Source organism: Desmodus rotundus, chromosome 5 (genome assembly GCF_022682495.2).
Source record: "Desmodus rotundus isolate HL8 chromosome 5, HLdesRot8A.1, whole genome shotgun sequence".
NCBI lineage: Eukaryota > Metazoa > Chordata > Mammalia > Chiroptera > Phyllostomidae > Desmodus > Desmodus rotundus.
Genome location: NC_071391.1, coordinates 145,777,847 through 145,792,067, shown reverse-complemented (window position 1 = coordinate 145,792,067; position 14,221 = coordinate 145,777,847). Strand labels below are relative to the sequence as shown.

General features: G+C 40.8%; 1 protein-coding gene across 3 annotated transcripts in view; it reads right to left on the bottom strand.

Moving 5' to 3' along the window:
• Positions 1-11,395, bottom strand: part of STRN (striatin) — an 83,699-nt gene extending 72,304 nt beyond the window's left edge. The window contains exon 1 of one of the 3 annotated variants that reach the window (XM_045189329.3): positions 11,026-11,395. In XM_045189329.3, the coding sequence (XP_045045264.2) occupies positions 11,026-11,253 (228 nt within the window). In that variant the 5' untranslated portion in view covers positions 11,254-11,395. The remainder of the gene's footprint in view (positions 1-11,025) is intronic. The other 2 variants (XM_045189328.3, XM_024552647.4) reach the window with 2 other exon arrangements.
• Between the last annotated feature and the right edge of the window lie 2,826 nt (positions 11,396-14,221).

Below are 14,221 nucleotides of genomic sequence, written 5' to 3'. Positions count from 1 at the left end.
ATGATTCATTCAAGAACCATTTATTAAGCAGCTACTACATGTCAGTCACTCTACTGGACTCAAGGGAAACAAAAACGCCCTGAAGTGACTCACAGCCTAGTGAGGAAACAAACACACAAAGTGTGAGACAGGTGGTATAACTGAGATACAGTTGAAGTCCTCACCACTAATTCTCTCTTAACCAAGCCTATGGATTAACCAGTCTTCTCTAGGCCCCTTGTAAAACTATGCCCAGAGCACATATTAAACACTCACACGTAGAGCAGGCTATTCTTTATAGTTCACCCATACACTTGGGTTCCCACAGCAATGTTATATAAGCTTACCAAAAGTCAACTGGTTTCCTTCCAAACCTGTATATGACATGTGCACTTGTTACTCTGATTAGACAATTCAATTAAATATTATATAAGCCATACAACATGGGTATCAAGAAGAAGACTAGGTGAATGCTTCGGAAAGACAAGACAATAAAGGAGATCTACTGAAAATATTGCTGTCAAATTAGGTATGGGTGAGACAACTGAAAAAGACGATAAAGGGGAGAAAGGTCATAAAAACCTAGGATTTTGCACTTTGTGCTTTACTCAAGGAAATCCAAAACCAGAAATCATGAGCAACTGTATATGTATTATATATTATATGTATTATAAATGCATTAAAATTGTACATAATTCAAGAGAGTCAACACAGATCTCCAATCAGCCTTCTAAAAAAAAATGTGAAGGGTCAGTTGGCTTGGTCTTACACTGGCAAATGATTGTGCACTTATATATATATTAACTTAAATTTAAAGTATCATCTTAACCACCCTTTTGAATTCACTGCCCTACCCCCAGTCTGGATGGTGTTGGATAACAAAGTTTCTCTCATACATACAAGCATGAAGCTTCCTTGTGTCTGGAGGTCAGAGTGTTTTCCCAAAGAAAGTAAACTGAATCCTTGGAAGATTATTAGAAATTTATCTCAGCCCTGTACATTGACTCAGAACATGAGAGAACAAGAAAAATATCAAAATATTTCCTTGTACTTACCACACCCAGGTCTATCACTCATACTTTTCTTATGGCAAATTATTTAACTTTTCTATAAGTTAGGGAATGATTAGGGAATAGCTACCACATATAGTTTTACAAAGATTAAAATAAATTATACATGTAAAGTGCTTAGCACTATATCTGGCACATGGTAGGTGCCCAGTAAGTTAAACTATTATTGTTATTGGAGGGTAAAGAAGAAAGGAGAGAGGGAACAACAGATGAAGTACTGGATTCAATTTCGGGGACCATGGTACCATCCTCCCCAAATGACTCCCCTTTTTCAAGTTCAGTAAGTATGCTGACCCAGATCCACTGGCTCCTCATTTCCTTTCAGCTTTGTATAACTCCACATTCCTTGGGAGCAGGTTTTAATTGTGCCTATAATTTAGGATACTTTGCTTACTACTTAGCCTTCTCATTTAGGAAATGTAAGCAAAAAAATTGAGAACAAGTCCCAGACTGGGCTGTAATTTTCCACCAGGTAAAGCTGGTATCACCCTTGTGGAATTTGCCATCCTGTTTATTTCTCCTAACTAGATATGCTGGTATTGGATCCAATTTGTGTCACATGTAAATGAGTGCTAATGGAACCTGTGTGTAGAGTAATGAAACACTCCCCCTGGACCTTTCCTTAGATCTCTGTAGTGCACTCATGCCAAGAATGTACTCGCCACACCCAAAATACCTATTCCACCCAACCTTGTGCAATATTTCCCAAAGCTCACCTAAATTCCAGGACTTGCACTCACTTATTTTCTCCCCATCTTATCTCCAAAACAAAATACCTACTCACTTTTCCTTGTGCCATGCTGCTTCTAGCTAACTCTACAGTAACTTCCACTTCTTACATATCAGTATTTTATAATATTCTATCATCCTGTTCAGATAAGGCACTTTTAAAATAAAGATTAAACAGCATTTAGTCTGCCCCCAAAAAGTGGTTTTATTTTCTCAAATACCTTACTGCATAAGAGCAAAGATGGTTAACATATTATTCTGCTCAAACATAGTATATGTTTAACAGGTGGGCTAAGAATTACCTAATAACCAAAGTACTACACAAACTGGTAATATAACCAATGAACACAAACTACAATAAACACACACACACACACACACAATTTAATTAGGATGCTTTCAAGGCAAGATGAAAAGATCCAAAGTTGCAGATGTTTTAAAAAATAGACATTTTATTTCAGTATTTACTTACACAAAAATAAATAAAATTATTAAAATAGACCGATATACTGGTAAACAATTTTGAGGAACACAAATTGTGAAAGACTTTCCCGAGCCCCTTAAAGGATTATTCCCCTCGAAAAAAGTTATTCTACTAAATTGTTCTACTTGAAGAAAAACTTGAAATAAGTGGTAAGAATTTACTTTAAATAATGACAGCTATTCAAAGCATACTTAATCATGCAAATATTATAATTCACTCAGCTACTTCAGATCAGAAGCAGTTTCACAGAACCAATGAAAGGAGAGGATGCAGTATGGAGAACAATGCCCTGGCCTAGGTGCTAGACACCTGGGATCTAAACTAAATCTATGCCAGCTCACAGAGTGATCTAAGACAATTCTCTTCATCTCTCTGGCCCTAACTAATACACAAGAGATGAGACTACCTAAATTCTAAGGTCCCTCAGGAGGTAAAATATTCTTAGTTCAATGAAGGGGACCGAAAATTGAGACTAGAGATATGGAGGGAGGTGGGGGGAACGCGTGTGTTGTGTGTATGTATGTCTCCATCCCAGCCAGCCCTCGAATTCCACCATTACAAGCGCGAAAATGAAGACTACAGATTGTACACCCTTTAGGAATTAAGAGCATGTTAATGTGTTCAGTGCAGTTTCTCATCCTGTCTCTCCTTCCCCCACCTCTCTGCTCCCCTCTCTGTCTCTTCCTTTCCTCTACCTCTTCCCCAACTCAGGATTGTCTCCCAAACTCCAAATTTTCTTCTATTACTATCTGAGGACTTCAATGCTTACAAACTATCACCATCTATTACCTCCATCTCTGGCATGTCCCTATGCCAAATATGGTCAGTTTATTGTCCTTAAACCACTATTAATAGGGCAAAAAGAATGTAAGTAGCTACTACACAAAATGGATCACTGAAACCAGTTCTTGGCTTCTAAAATTTAATTGAAATAAATAACAGTCAAATGAATTCTGTTCATAGAAACTTCAACCAACGAGAGCAAACCACTTACTGGACACCTGTTACGGGTAATATACTTTGCATATTTTATCTTGCTAAAATCTTACAACTACTCTGCTTAGTGGGTGTATTATCATCTATAATTTACAATTAAAGCCCAGAGAAATTATAGGGCAAAAGTGATGAGCCATACTTTCCACAGCAAAATTATGATGATCAATAGATTGTTTTCTCCAATAGCCACCAAAGCAAGAAACTCCGAACATCCCAAGGGCAATTATTTCTCATAGCTCAGAACTGAAACACCTTTCAAAGGCTGATCAATAAAGGAGTTTGTTTGTGTGTTTTACATTCTGCTTAAATTACCAAGATTGTGGAGAAAAGTTGTAGGCCTTCCTCTACCACTAGAATTCAAACAAAAGAAAGCTTGGATAATATATAACCTTTAGGGTCAAACAGGTACATCTCTTGATAAAGAACTGCTATCAGTGGTATTTCTCCCCAGATAATTACTGGGTCCATTATTACATGTCCGTTTGTGAAAGTAAGATTAGAGAAATCCACTTGCAGTAACGAAGCCTAGAAATAACTCCCTTACTGGAAACATAAAAATTCTGAATAAAATATTTTTATAATCATCTTAAAAAGCAAAGCTTATAAGAGAGTTAGGAATTATTTGGTCAAAATTGAAGAGAAATTGGGAACTTAGTGAAGTAAGAGAACAAAAGCCAGTTTTTCCCTCTGGGTTCTAGCCAGTCGGAACCCAAAGGGTTCTGAACCCAGAATATGAACTTTAGTTTGGACAGCCTTGGAGGACCCAAAAGGCAAAAATCAATGATGAGGACCACATGGAGTGGAGAGTCTAATAGGAGATATACCCCACATTTTGCTGAGACCCTAAAGGGCTTATACCTGCAAAGCAACGGCGAAGCAGACAGATATTGACCCTCAAACATATTCACAACCAAAATATGCATCACCTGGATGGTCCAAAACTTCAAGCAATGAATTTGTTTTAAAGTGATTCAGTCTGGGTAATGCCTCCAGAAACCTACCAGAAGCAAATACAAAAAAAACTTTCTGAAGAAGCTATCTTTATTTGAGACCTCAGATTACTCTCATACTTTTTCAAGGACAGTGAGCAGCACACAATGGTAACTATGCATACAAAAAAACAAGTCGTCAAAGAAAGAATCAGCACAAAGAGACCACAGAAAGGGACCTCCAAGACCTCACATATAGGAAGAACAGAGACACCAAGTATAAAATAACTATCCTTACTAGGCTTAAAAAATAAAAGACAACTCTGAAAATATCTGCAGGGAAAAGGAAACTATTAAGAAAAGATACAGCAGATTTAAAAACATTTTTTTATCCTCACCTGAGGACATTTTTGCATTGTAAAAAGAGAGTAAGGGAGAGGGAGAAACACTGGCGCAGGAGACCATCACTGATTGGCTGCCTCCCTAACCTGCCTTGACCAGGGACGAACCCACGACCTTTGATTACAGGATGACACTCTGACCAACTGAGCCACACCAGCCAGGGCTGGATTCGGCAGATTTTAAAAGGAACCCAACTCAATTTTAACAATAAGCAAAATTACAAACTCATAGGGCAGCTTTAAAAGATTACATTACACTGAAGAGAAAATTAATGGACTAGAAGATACATTGGAATAAATGACCCAAAATAAAGCAGATAGAGATAAAAAGATGGAAAATATGGAGCAGATAAAGGCCTAAGATACATGTAATCAGAGATCCAAAGGAAAACAGAACAAGATAGAAGAGAAATCCAAAGAGATAATGAGTGAGAATTTTACAGAACTAATGAGATGCCAACCCACAAATTTCAGAAGCCTAACGAAGTCTCAAATACAATAAAAAGAAATCTGAACCCTGACACATTACAATGCAACTACAGAACACCAAAGTCAAAAAACCTTAGGTGGAGCCAATAAAATAAGCTAGAAAAGAGTAAAACACAGTAAAGTCTTCATGCCTGTTGCTTTAAAAAAAAAAGAAAAATGATTAAGTATTCATCAGTGAATGATTATTTCAAAAGGTCCTAAGGATCGAGCAAGATAATGTACTTGAAAGATTAAAAAAAAAAAAACTGCAAAGGTATTTAGAGATTTAAGTGACAGAGCTTGGGCAACACCTATTTCATTCTTGGTCATTTAATCTCTCTTGGGATCTCACTTTACCTGTGAAAGAAGGATGTAGCTGATTATTTCCAAAGTTCATTCCAGCCCAAAGATTACTCTATCATTTTGTCTCTCAGTCTAAGGGAGGTGATTCAAATTATAATAGCCTATTGCCTAAAAATAAAATGCTATCATCAGAAAGAACAGAAACATAACAGAAATTATATCCCAAATTCTATAAAAAGCCATCCATATCTGGAATACCAACACCAGTGTTGAAATTGCTGAACCATATATGTAAAATGGGAAAGAACAACTCAAGCAGTTGTTCCCAGTCTTTGTTGTACACTAGGGAGCTCAAAAGATACTAACGCCAGGGACACTAATTCCTACAATCTAATTTAACTGGCCTGGGGCAGAGCTCATGGAATTAATTTTCTTAAAAGATTTTATTTATTTATTTTCATAGAAAGGGGAAGGGAGGGAGAAAGAGAGGGAAAGAAACATAGATGCTCAAGCGAAACATTGATCAGCTGCCTCCTGAATGCCTTCAGCACACCCCCAACTGGGGACCTGGCCCACAACCCAGGCATGTGCCCTGACCTGGAATCAAACAGGCAACAGAACCAGCAACCCCTACTGAATGATGATGCCCAACCCCCTGAGCCATGCCAGTCAGGGCAGGGAATTCGTATTTTTAAAAGTTCCCCCAGATTATTCTAAGATTGCAGCTAAAGTTGAGAAACACTAAATTAAAATGACAAATATTAGGATATATTTTAAAAGAGTAAAACCTCTACAATCTTCCAGTATATTATTAAAGATTGTAAAATTATCAAGGATGACCAGAATAAAAACTTAATCTGTTTACACCATATCACAGAGGAGTGCAACAGCCAAGTTTATTTAAAGGCCCAAATAAAACCAAAAATTAGTTTTATAGAGTAGTCAGTAAATGTATACAATTTGCTACCCAAGAAGTCATGCATGGTTAAGACAAACAAATTCAGAAATGTTTATGTAAATTTCAAGGTAACAAATGCACAGTGAGTTATTAAGTAAAGCAAGTACATCTGAGGTGTATTATCAATGTTTTGAGGCCGGCTCCTATTAAATGTCCCTTAGTGCCACCATCAGACCCAGAATATTAGACTGCATGGTTCCAGGATGGCACTTACATACTCTAGCCGTAGAAGAGCTCATGACTGAAATTTTTGCTTTTCTGTGCAAACGAAGAGCTATACAAATTTAACATCATGCACTTGGTACCATTTATTTATCCAGCACTTACTTTGTGTTATGTACCAAGCCTCTGCTAGATACTTTACAACATATCATTTAATTCTCACAAGGTAGTTTATTATCCTCATCTTACACATGAGGAAACGAAGGCTCTGAGAGGCCAGAATTATGGCATATATGTATTTTTGGCATAAAATAAAACAGTTAAATCTCCCTGGAAGATTTAAGTCTAGATCTATGCTATGTTGCTTTTCACTGTAATTGTAAATAATAGTTATAATAAAAAAATAAACCGTTATTTTAAGTGTCCACCATGTCCATTTAAATGCGCAATAAGTCTTGTGAACAGTCCCACGAAGATGCTCAGTCAAAACAATTTTGAGTCCTGTTTTCTCAAATCTCACATCCTATCCTCCAGCACATCTTGCTGAGTCTACCTTCAAAAATGTATTCAGAATCCATTATATTTTGAATATGTATCAAAATATATAATCCCATTTCTCATTACTGACACTCTAGTTCATCTCTGGCCTGGACTATTCAACAAGCCTCCCAACTAGAGACTCTGATTTTTCTACTGTTGTCTCTCCTCCAAGTCTATTCAGAATCCTAGCAAAGGGCTCCTTTCAAAGATGGTATCACTCTGTTGCTCAAAACATTTCAATAGTCGCCCATCTCGCTGGGGTAAAAATCTAAAGTCCTTACCATGGCAAGACTCGGTATCTCTGACTTTGTCTCTTCTACCCTCCTCCACTACTCCAGTGAAACCTGCCTTGTTATTCTTCACACAGTGTAAGCGTGTTCCTTTCCCCTGCTGTTTCTTCTGCCTAGAACACTTCCTCCAATTTCACCTTCTCAGGTCTTGCTCAAATGGCATCTCATCAGCAAAGCCCTTCTTCCACACTCGACCCTCTCCAGCACTCCATATCCAACTTACCACACTTTATCACAGCACTTACTACCACCTAACGTTTTAAGAATGCATTTATTTATGACTATCTGTCTTCCCCTACCACTTAAGCTTCATGTAGGAAGGATCTGTTTTAATCAATGTTGCTTCTCCAGTGCCTACAACAGGACCTGGCATGAAGTAGGTGCTTGAAAAACATCTGCTAAATGAAAATATGAATCACTAATGCCAAAACCCAGATTCACGAACGTTCTAGTACCAGCCTCCACACCACAGGCCCTAAGCTGCTCAATCATAATACCTTTCCACAGTTCTAGCACTTCCAGGTAAACAGCAGAGCCTCCCCTACTACACAACAGACACACATACACACATAAAAAAATAATCTAGGGCATTAACATTCACTTTTTATTCACAAGCTTGCTTTCCCATAAGTCAGTAATTTTCAAATACTGCGCCTTAAGTTCTCATTACCTCATTAAGTTCTTTCTTCCTGCTATTCTCCCCACTCACGGCTAAGCCCTTCTGTGCTTTTCTAAGAAAACTTAACCCCCGAAAATGATAAACACTGACTCTTCTGCACTTTGTTTGCTCTAGCACTGTGACTAGACTGCGTATTTCTCTCAGGTAATCCAGCCCAAAGTGTGTCACACAAAGTCCTTTCGATGCGATGTATCCCATTTCCAACTCCTTTCACAAATATAAAGCTCAGCAATAATTTTTACCATTCTTTTCCCATGAATTAGCTATTCTCATCTGGCTGGTGGTGGGCGGTGGGATAGAATGATGAAAAGTAAAAGGAGAGTCATGTATTAACTCAAATGGGCAAGGGGGAACAAAGTGGCAAGTAAGTTTTTACCATGTGACCAGTTCTTACTCTTAAGATCTGAAGGAGGAAGTGGAGAAGGCGGGCCAGGTAGACAGACGAGCGCTTGGATTGCCTTTCACAATTCTGCCCTGGCAATTTGTAAGAGCAAGACTGACAGGTTCCTGAAGGGAAAAATTACACTTAATCTCAAAGGTACAATCTTAATCTTGGTGTTAATGACTGCAGAAGAGATTTAAAAATTAAAAGGAAGACACCAAGCATCATAATCACTCATTCAACTCTTAATTCCTATTATTTTTCTAGGAAAATTCTAATGGCAAAAGAAAAATAAAGGGATATGTTCAAATTTAATGATGTAGATGTAAAGATGTGATTTTTAAAAATATGTTTTATGTATTTTTTATATATTTCAATAATGCTAATAAAGGGGCTGAAAACCTCAGTTTCTTGCAAACTCTCTCCGCCCAAAATACATGATACTTGCCCTGTTTGGAAAATATGACACATTTTTTTAAGTTCCTCCATGGATGCTTAATGTAATTTGCACACAGAACGAAAGGTACTGTAAAAATGTAGTGTCCTTAATATAATCAGCACCAATAGGAAACCTATCTTAAGTTTAACATTCGCCATAAATACCCCAGGATGCTGTGTGCATGTAAAATTGAAGAGTGGCTACAGTTTCAGGTAAATTTAAAAGTTTAAACACAGTGGGGTGAGACGGGTTGGAAATTCCCAAACTTCCACAGGTAAGAAGCTAAGAGTTGTTTTACTGTTTGTTTTTGACCAAATTATTGTGACTAATCTTACATTCCCTAAACGGGAAATTAAAATTTAAGTGATCCCACATTAAAATCATTCACCACAACCGTACAACATTAAAGGTAAAGCCTGCCTTTAACACTTCCTTGAAGTCTGAAATCCACAAACTCATTTATGGAATTCATTGCTTTAATAAAGGTGAATTACCAGTAAATTTGAATGAAGCATTTAAGTCTGCTGGTTACTATACAGACATGTATACAGATTCATTACAAGAAACATTACAAATATCAAAAGACTAGATACTAAAGTAACACAACTGTAGGAATGAAAAAAACACCAAATAATAGAAACATAAAGAATAAGGAGGAAGCTGAGAAAAGATGGGTCACTCCCTCACCTCCTTCAACCAGTCCCAGAGGCCTTCCCTGACCACCCCATCTAAAATACCTGCCCCTACCACACTCTCACCCTGTACCCTGATTTATTCTTCTCGTAGCAGTTGCCACTGTGGGTCAGTATATTATATGGCTGCATTTACTGATTGCCTCCTGACTAAAACGTAAACTCTATGAGGGCAGAGGCTTTGTCAGTTTGGTTAATCCCAGCGCCTGGAGGCACACACCTGGCCCTAAATAAATGAGCCAATAAATAAGTGATGAAACTGAAGTTCGGAGAGGGTAAAGGGTTTCCTCAAGGTCACACAGCTAGCAGCAAACCCAGCCCACACTATAACCCTGTCTCCTTGCTCCTTCCACTGCCACTTGAACTACACCAAAGCAGCCTATTTCAGCACAGATTCGATTTAACAGACTTCTCCTTTCCTTTTTCTTAAGTGCCAAAGAAAATACATGTTACCAAAAAAAAGTGACACACTGGTTAGCATTTTAACATCAAGTGTTTCACCAAACAAAACTGTACTATGATTTCATAAGCACCTAGGATTAGCCACTAAAGCTGCAAGGCACGGCCACTCACAGTTCTTTACGTTCCCCGTGAAACTGGTGTAAGGCTCGGAAGTTTTAAGAACAGCCAGTGAAACCTGCTTAGCAGTTCAGAATGGCCTGTCCAGGATCAGCCACACTTTCATCCTTCTAAGAGCCCACCAGAGCTCCTCCCTGGATATACTTTACCTCGCAGCTCATGAAGGAAATGTACCCAACTTTAAAGCCCCTTTTAGTTCCTTTTAATGTAAAAGTCAACCTCACAAAACACTGAACACAAAATTAATCCTTGGGAAGTTTTAGATTCTGAGAACAGGAAACCGTCCCTGAACTATCACCTGACTCTGATCATCCAGGTCCTTCATTTAAAATCCATGAATCTGAAATACCTAAAAGAAACGCGGGAGGGGGTGAGGGAGTGGGAAGAAGAGAAGAAACATTTACATATATATAAAAAGAGAGCTGATATTCCTAGTAACACTTCCCCCCAACGTCAGCTTGTCGCCTCAAGTCCAGGCCTCAGAGACACAACTTCTGATGTCTTCTTTGATCACCTTCCTCTCAGAGAAGCCAAGTGCCAATACCTGCTGGGGGAACGTCTCTAGACCTAGGACTGAGGATGGATGATTTGCCACGCGTCTTTCAAAGCTCCTGTTAGCCCAATTAGTACACTGATAGGGAAGAAGACCTGGAATGTGAGATGCCAAGAGAGCTGAAATGAGACAGAGTTAAGAGAAAGAAGGAGCAAACGAAAAGGAGCGGGGAGGATAAACAACGCATCAGGGCGGGAGTGGGAACCCGGGTCAGGAAGTGGGCGCAGCCAAAGGCAAAGGTGAAGTGAGGAAGGGGACAGTCCTGGGTGGGAAGGGTGGGAGCAAAGGGGAGGGGACCAGCGAGGGCAGAACGGGGAGGGGGAAGGGTCCGGGGCGGGGCGACAGGGAGCGAAGAGGCGGGATGAAGAGGGCCAGGCCGGGAGGGTCTTTACCTGCAGCTCCGCCCGCTCCACCTCCCACTGGGCTCTCTCCACCTCGAAGCGGGCCCACTCGTGCTGCAGGAAGTGCAGGATCCCCGGGAGGCTGTACTGGGCTCGGGCCGCCCCCGCCGCAGCCGCCCCGTCGCCGGCCGTCTCCGCCAGAGGCCCGAGACCCTTGGCACCGCCAGCGCCCGGGTGGTTATTGCTGAAGAAGACGCCGGGACCTGCCTGCTCGTCCATGGCGGCCGCAGAAGCCCGGTGAGCTGCCCAGCGCCCAGCAGCCGAGGCAGCAGCGGCGGCGGCCAGCAGCGCCTCCTCCTCCCTCCGCCGCTCCCCGCCCACACCCCAGTCAGCAGGGAGCTGCCGCCTCGGCGCGGGGGCCGGCCGAGCCCGGGACGGGTCGGGAAATGGGTCAACTGCGGCGCGCGGGCGGCCCAGGGCTTGCTGGGAAATGTAGTCTTTGGGCGTGGCGACGGCGAGCGTAGTCGAGGCGGCCCTCCGGGCTGCTAAGGGCTGCGACGCGCCCGCGGCCCCACCCCCGTCCCGCCCGCGGCGGTGGGGGTGGCCCGGGCGGGGAGCGCGCGTTTTCTGAAGGGCTGGGCGTGGCGGCGCCGACGGCGACGCGAGGTCTTCCGCACGCGGAAGTCCACGGGCGGCGCTCCCTGTTGCACACCCACACACACGGAAGTTATTAGGCCGAGATACCAGCCCGAGCTGCACATCTTTTCGAGCTTCCTGGTAGTTCTGTTAAGAAACAAGCTCAAAGCGAGCTTCTTTCGTCGGACTCCAGGACTCAGACCTCTCCCTTCGGGTGTTGACATCTCATCGGAAAAAGTGCAATCAATCTGTACATTGTTGTCGCTTCTCCCCTTTTCACTCAGGAGTTCAAACCTGTTGCCGCATTGGTTTTCACTTAACCTGAACTCTGATCATCTCTCTCTCCTATTCCGGTTTGTTGACGCCTCGTCTGAAAAAATGCTTGGCTGAAGTCGCTTTCCCATTGTAGTTAATCGTGCAATAAATCTTTTTTAAGTTTCAGATATCCAAGGCTATGTTATTTAGGTCTCCATTTACCTACCTTATTCCCGTGCAGTTTTTACTCAGTTCGACTCAACAAATATTTGATTGTTGGTTATCTGTCGCTGGGGATATAAAGAGAAATGACATTTCCTGTCATCAAAGGGAAGTTGGCAAGTATATAATCAATCTCACAGTGCCTTAAAGAAAGAACAAAGCCCCTTTTTGCTCCCTAGAACTGTCTTAGGTGTCCAGGCACTTCTCCAGTTTCACTTGTCCAGTTCCCAATTTCTCCACGGTTCTCCTGCAAACTGGCAACAGTATTCGGCTACCAAAGGAACACCAAAGTCCTTCCAGCTGTTTCTCTGTAAAAGTTATCCTTCGCCAAAGTCCCCAAGTCCAGACTTGAAAAAAGTATAACAATTCAAAATGAAATCAAGCACTTATTTAGTCTTCATAACAAGTTATTTCTAATTCTTTTGTTTTGTGGGATGGACTCCTAGGATGTCAGATCTGATAGCCATTAAAAAATTTAAAGATATAGGCTGGTGAGTGACATGTCAGGGAAGGACATCCTGTCCCTGTCCTCTCCCCCTTCCCTTCCCATGGCTACTTGTAGAAAAGACAGGAAACACATTGTATCTGCTCTGTCTGCAAATAAAGATGGCAAGCTCTATTCTCCCACTTGTTTTACTTTGTTATTAATTGAATTCACAGGGGGTGACGTTGGTTTGCAAAACCATATGGGTTTCAAATGTACAACTCAATAAAACACAGTCCTTACACTGCGTACTGTGCCCATGCCCGAGCAAAGTCTCTCCATGCCTGTGCCGCATGCTCCCCTACCCCCATTTGCCCAACTCCACCTAGTCCCCACCCCCCTTTTCCTCTTGGCTGTCACCACGCTGTTGTCTGAGTCTATGTGTTATGTATATATGTCTTTCAGCTAATGCCTTCAACTTCTTTGATGCAGCCCCACCCCTCCTTCCTCTCTGACAGCTGTCAGTCTGTTCTATGTATCCATGCCTCTGTTTCTATTTTGTTCATTGGATTCCACATATAAGTGAGATCGTACGGTATTTGTCTTTCTCTGTCTGGCTTATTCACTTAGCATAATAATCTCCAGGTCCATCGATGCTGTCGCAAAGGTAAGACTTCCTTCTTTTTTACCACTGCGTATAGTATTCCATTTTTTGACCCACTCATGTACTGATGGGCACGTGGACCGTTTCCAGACCTTGACTACTGTATATATGCTGCGGGGAACATAGGGTGCATATATTCTTTCAAATTTCTGTTTTATTAATTCATTACTTATTGTCATACTATTTTTAATTCTCACCTGAGGATATGTTTATTGATTGTAGAGAGATAGGAAGGGAGAGAGAGAAACATCAATGTGAAAGGGAAACATCAATCGGTTGCCTCCCGTATGCACCCCCGACTGGGGATCAAACCCTCCACCTTTTTAGACACGAGATGATGCTACAACCAAATGACCCAACCAGTTAGAGCCAACAAAATTTTGATATGTGGGCAAATCCCCAATGTCTTAATTATTTTGGCCGTAAGTGTCCTTTGAGATACTGCCCAATACTGTCATTTTACAGCTCAGGAAACTGAAGTTTAAATGAGTTGAGACTTGTCTACAATGAGGCTTTGATTCAGTGGCACAGGCAAAACTAGAAACCATTATTCCTGCCTGCTAGTTTGCTGACCTTTCCATTAACATTGCCTCCTTTCTTATCAGACCTATAAGAGTTCTACGAGGACAACAATGCAACAATGGCATTTTTTTTTAATTTGAAGGATTTAAGTAACTTTGGAGGCTTTGAATGTTAAAAGCTATTTTTTCTATAATAGAAGACATGTCTGAAAATTCATTTAAATATTCATAATGCACTGTTAAACATAATTAAATTTAGTTTTACCTGTTTAAGAACCCATAAGTCCTTTAGCTAGACTCACCAAACAAGAAAAGGACTCAAATAAAATCAGAAATGAAAGAGGAAATATTACAGGTATTACTACAGAAATACAAAAGATCGCAAGAGACTACTATGAATGGTTATAAGTCAAACTGTACAATCAAGAAAATGGATAAATCTCTAGAAACATAAAGCCTACTAAGGCTGAATCATGAAGAAATGAGAGAAACTGAACTAGTAACGGGACTGAATCAGTAATCAGA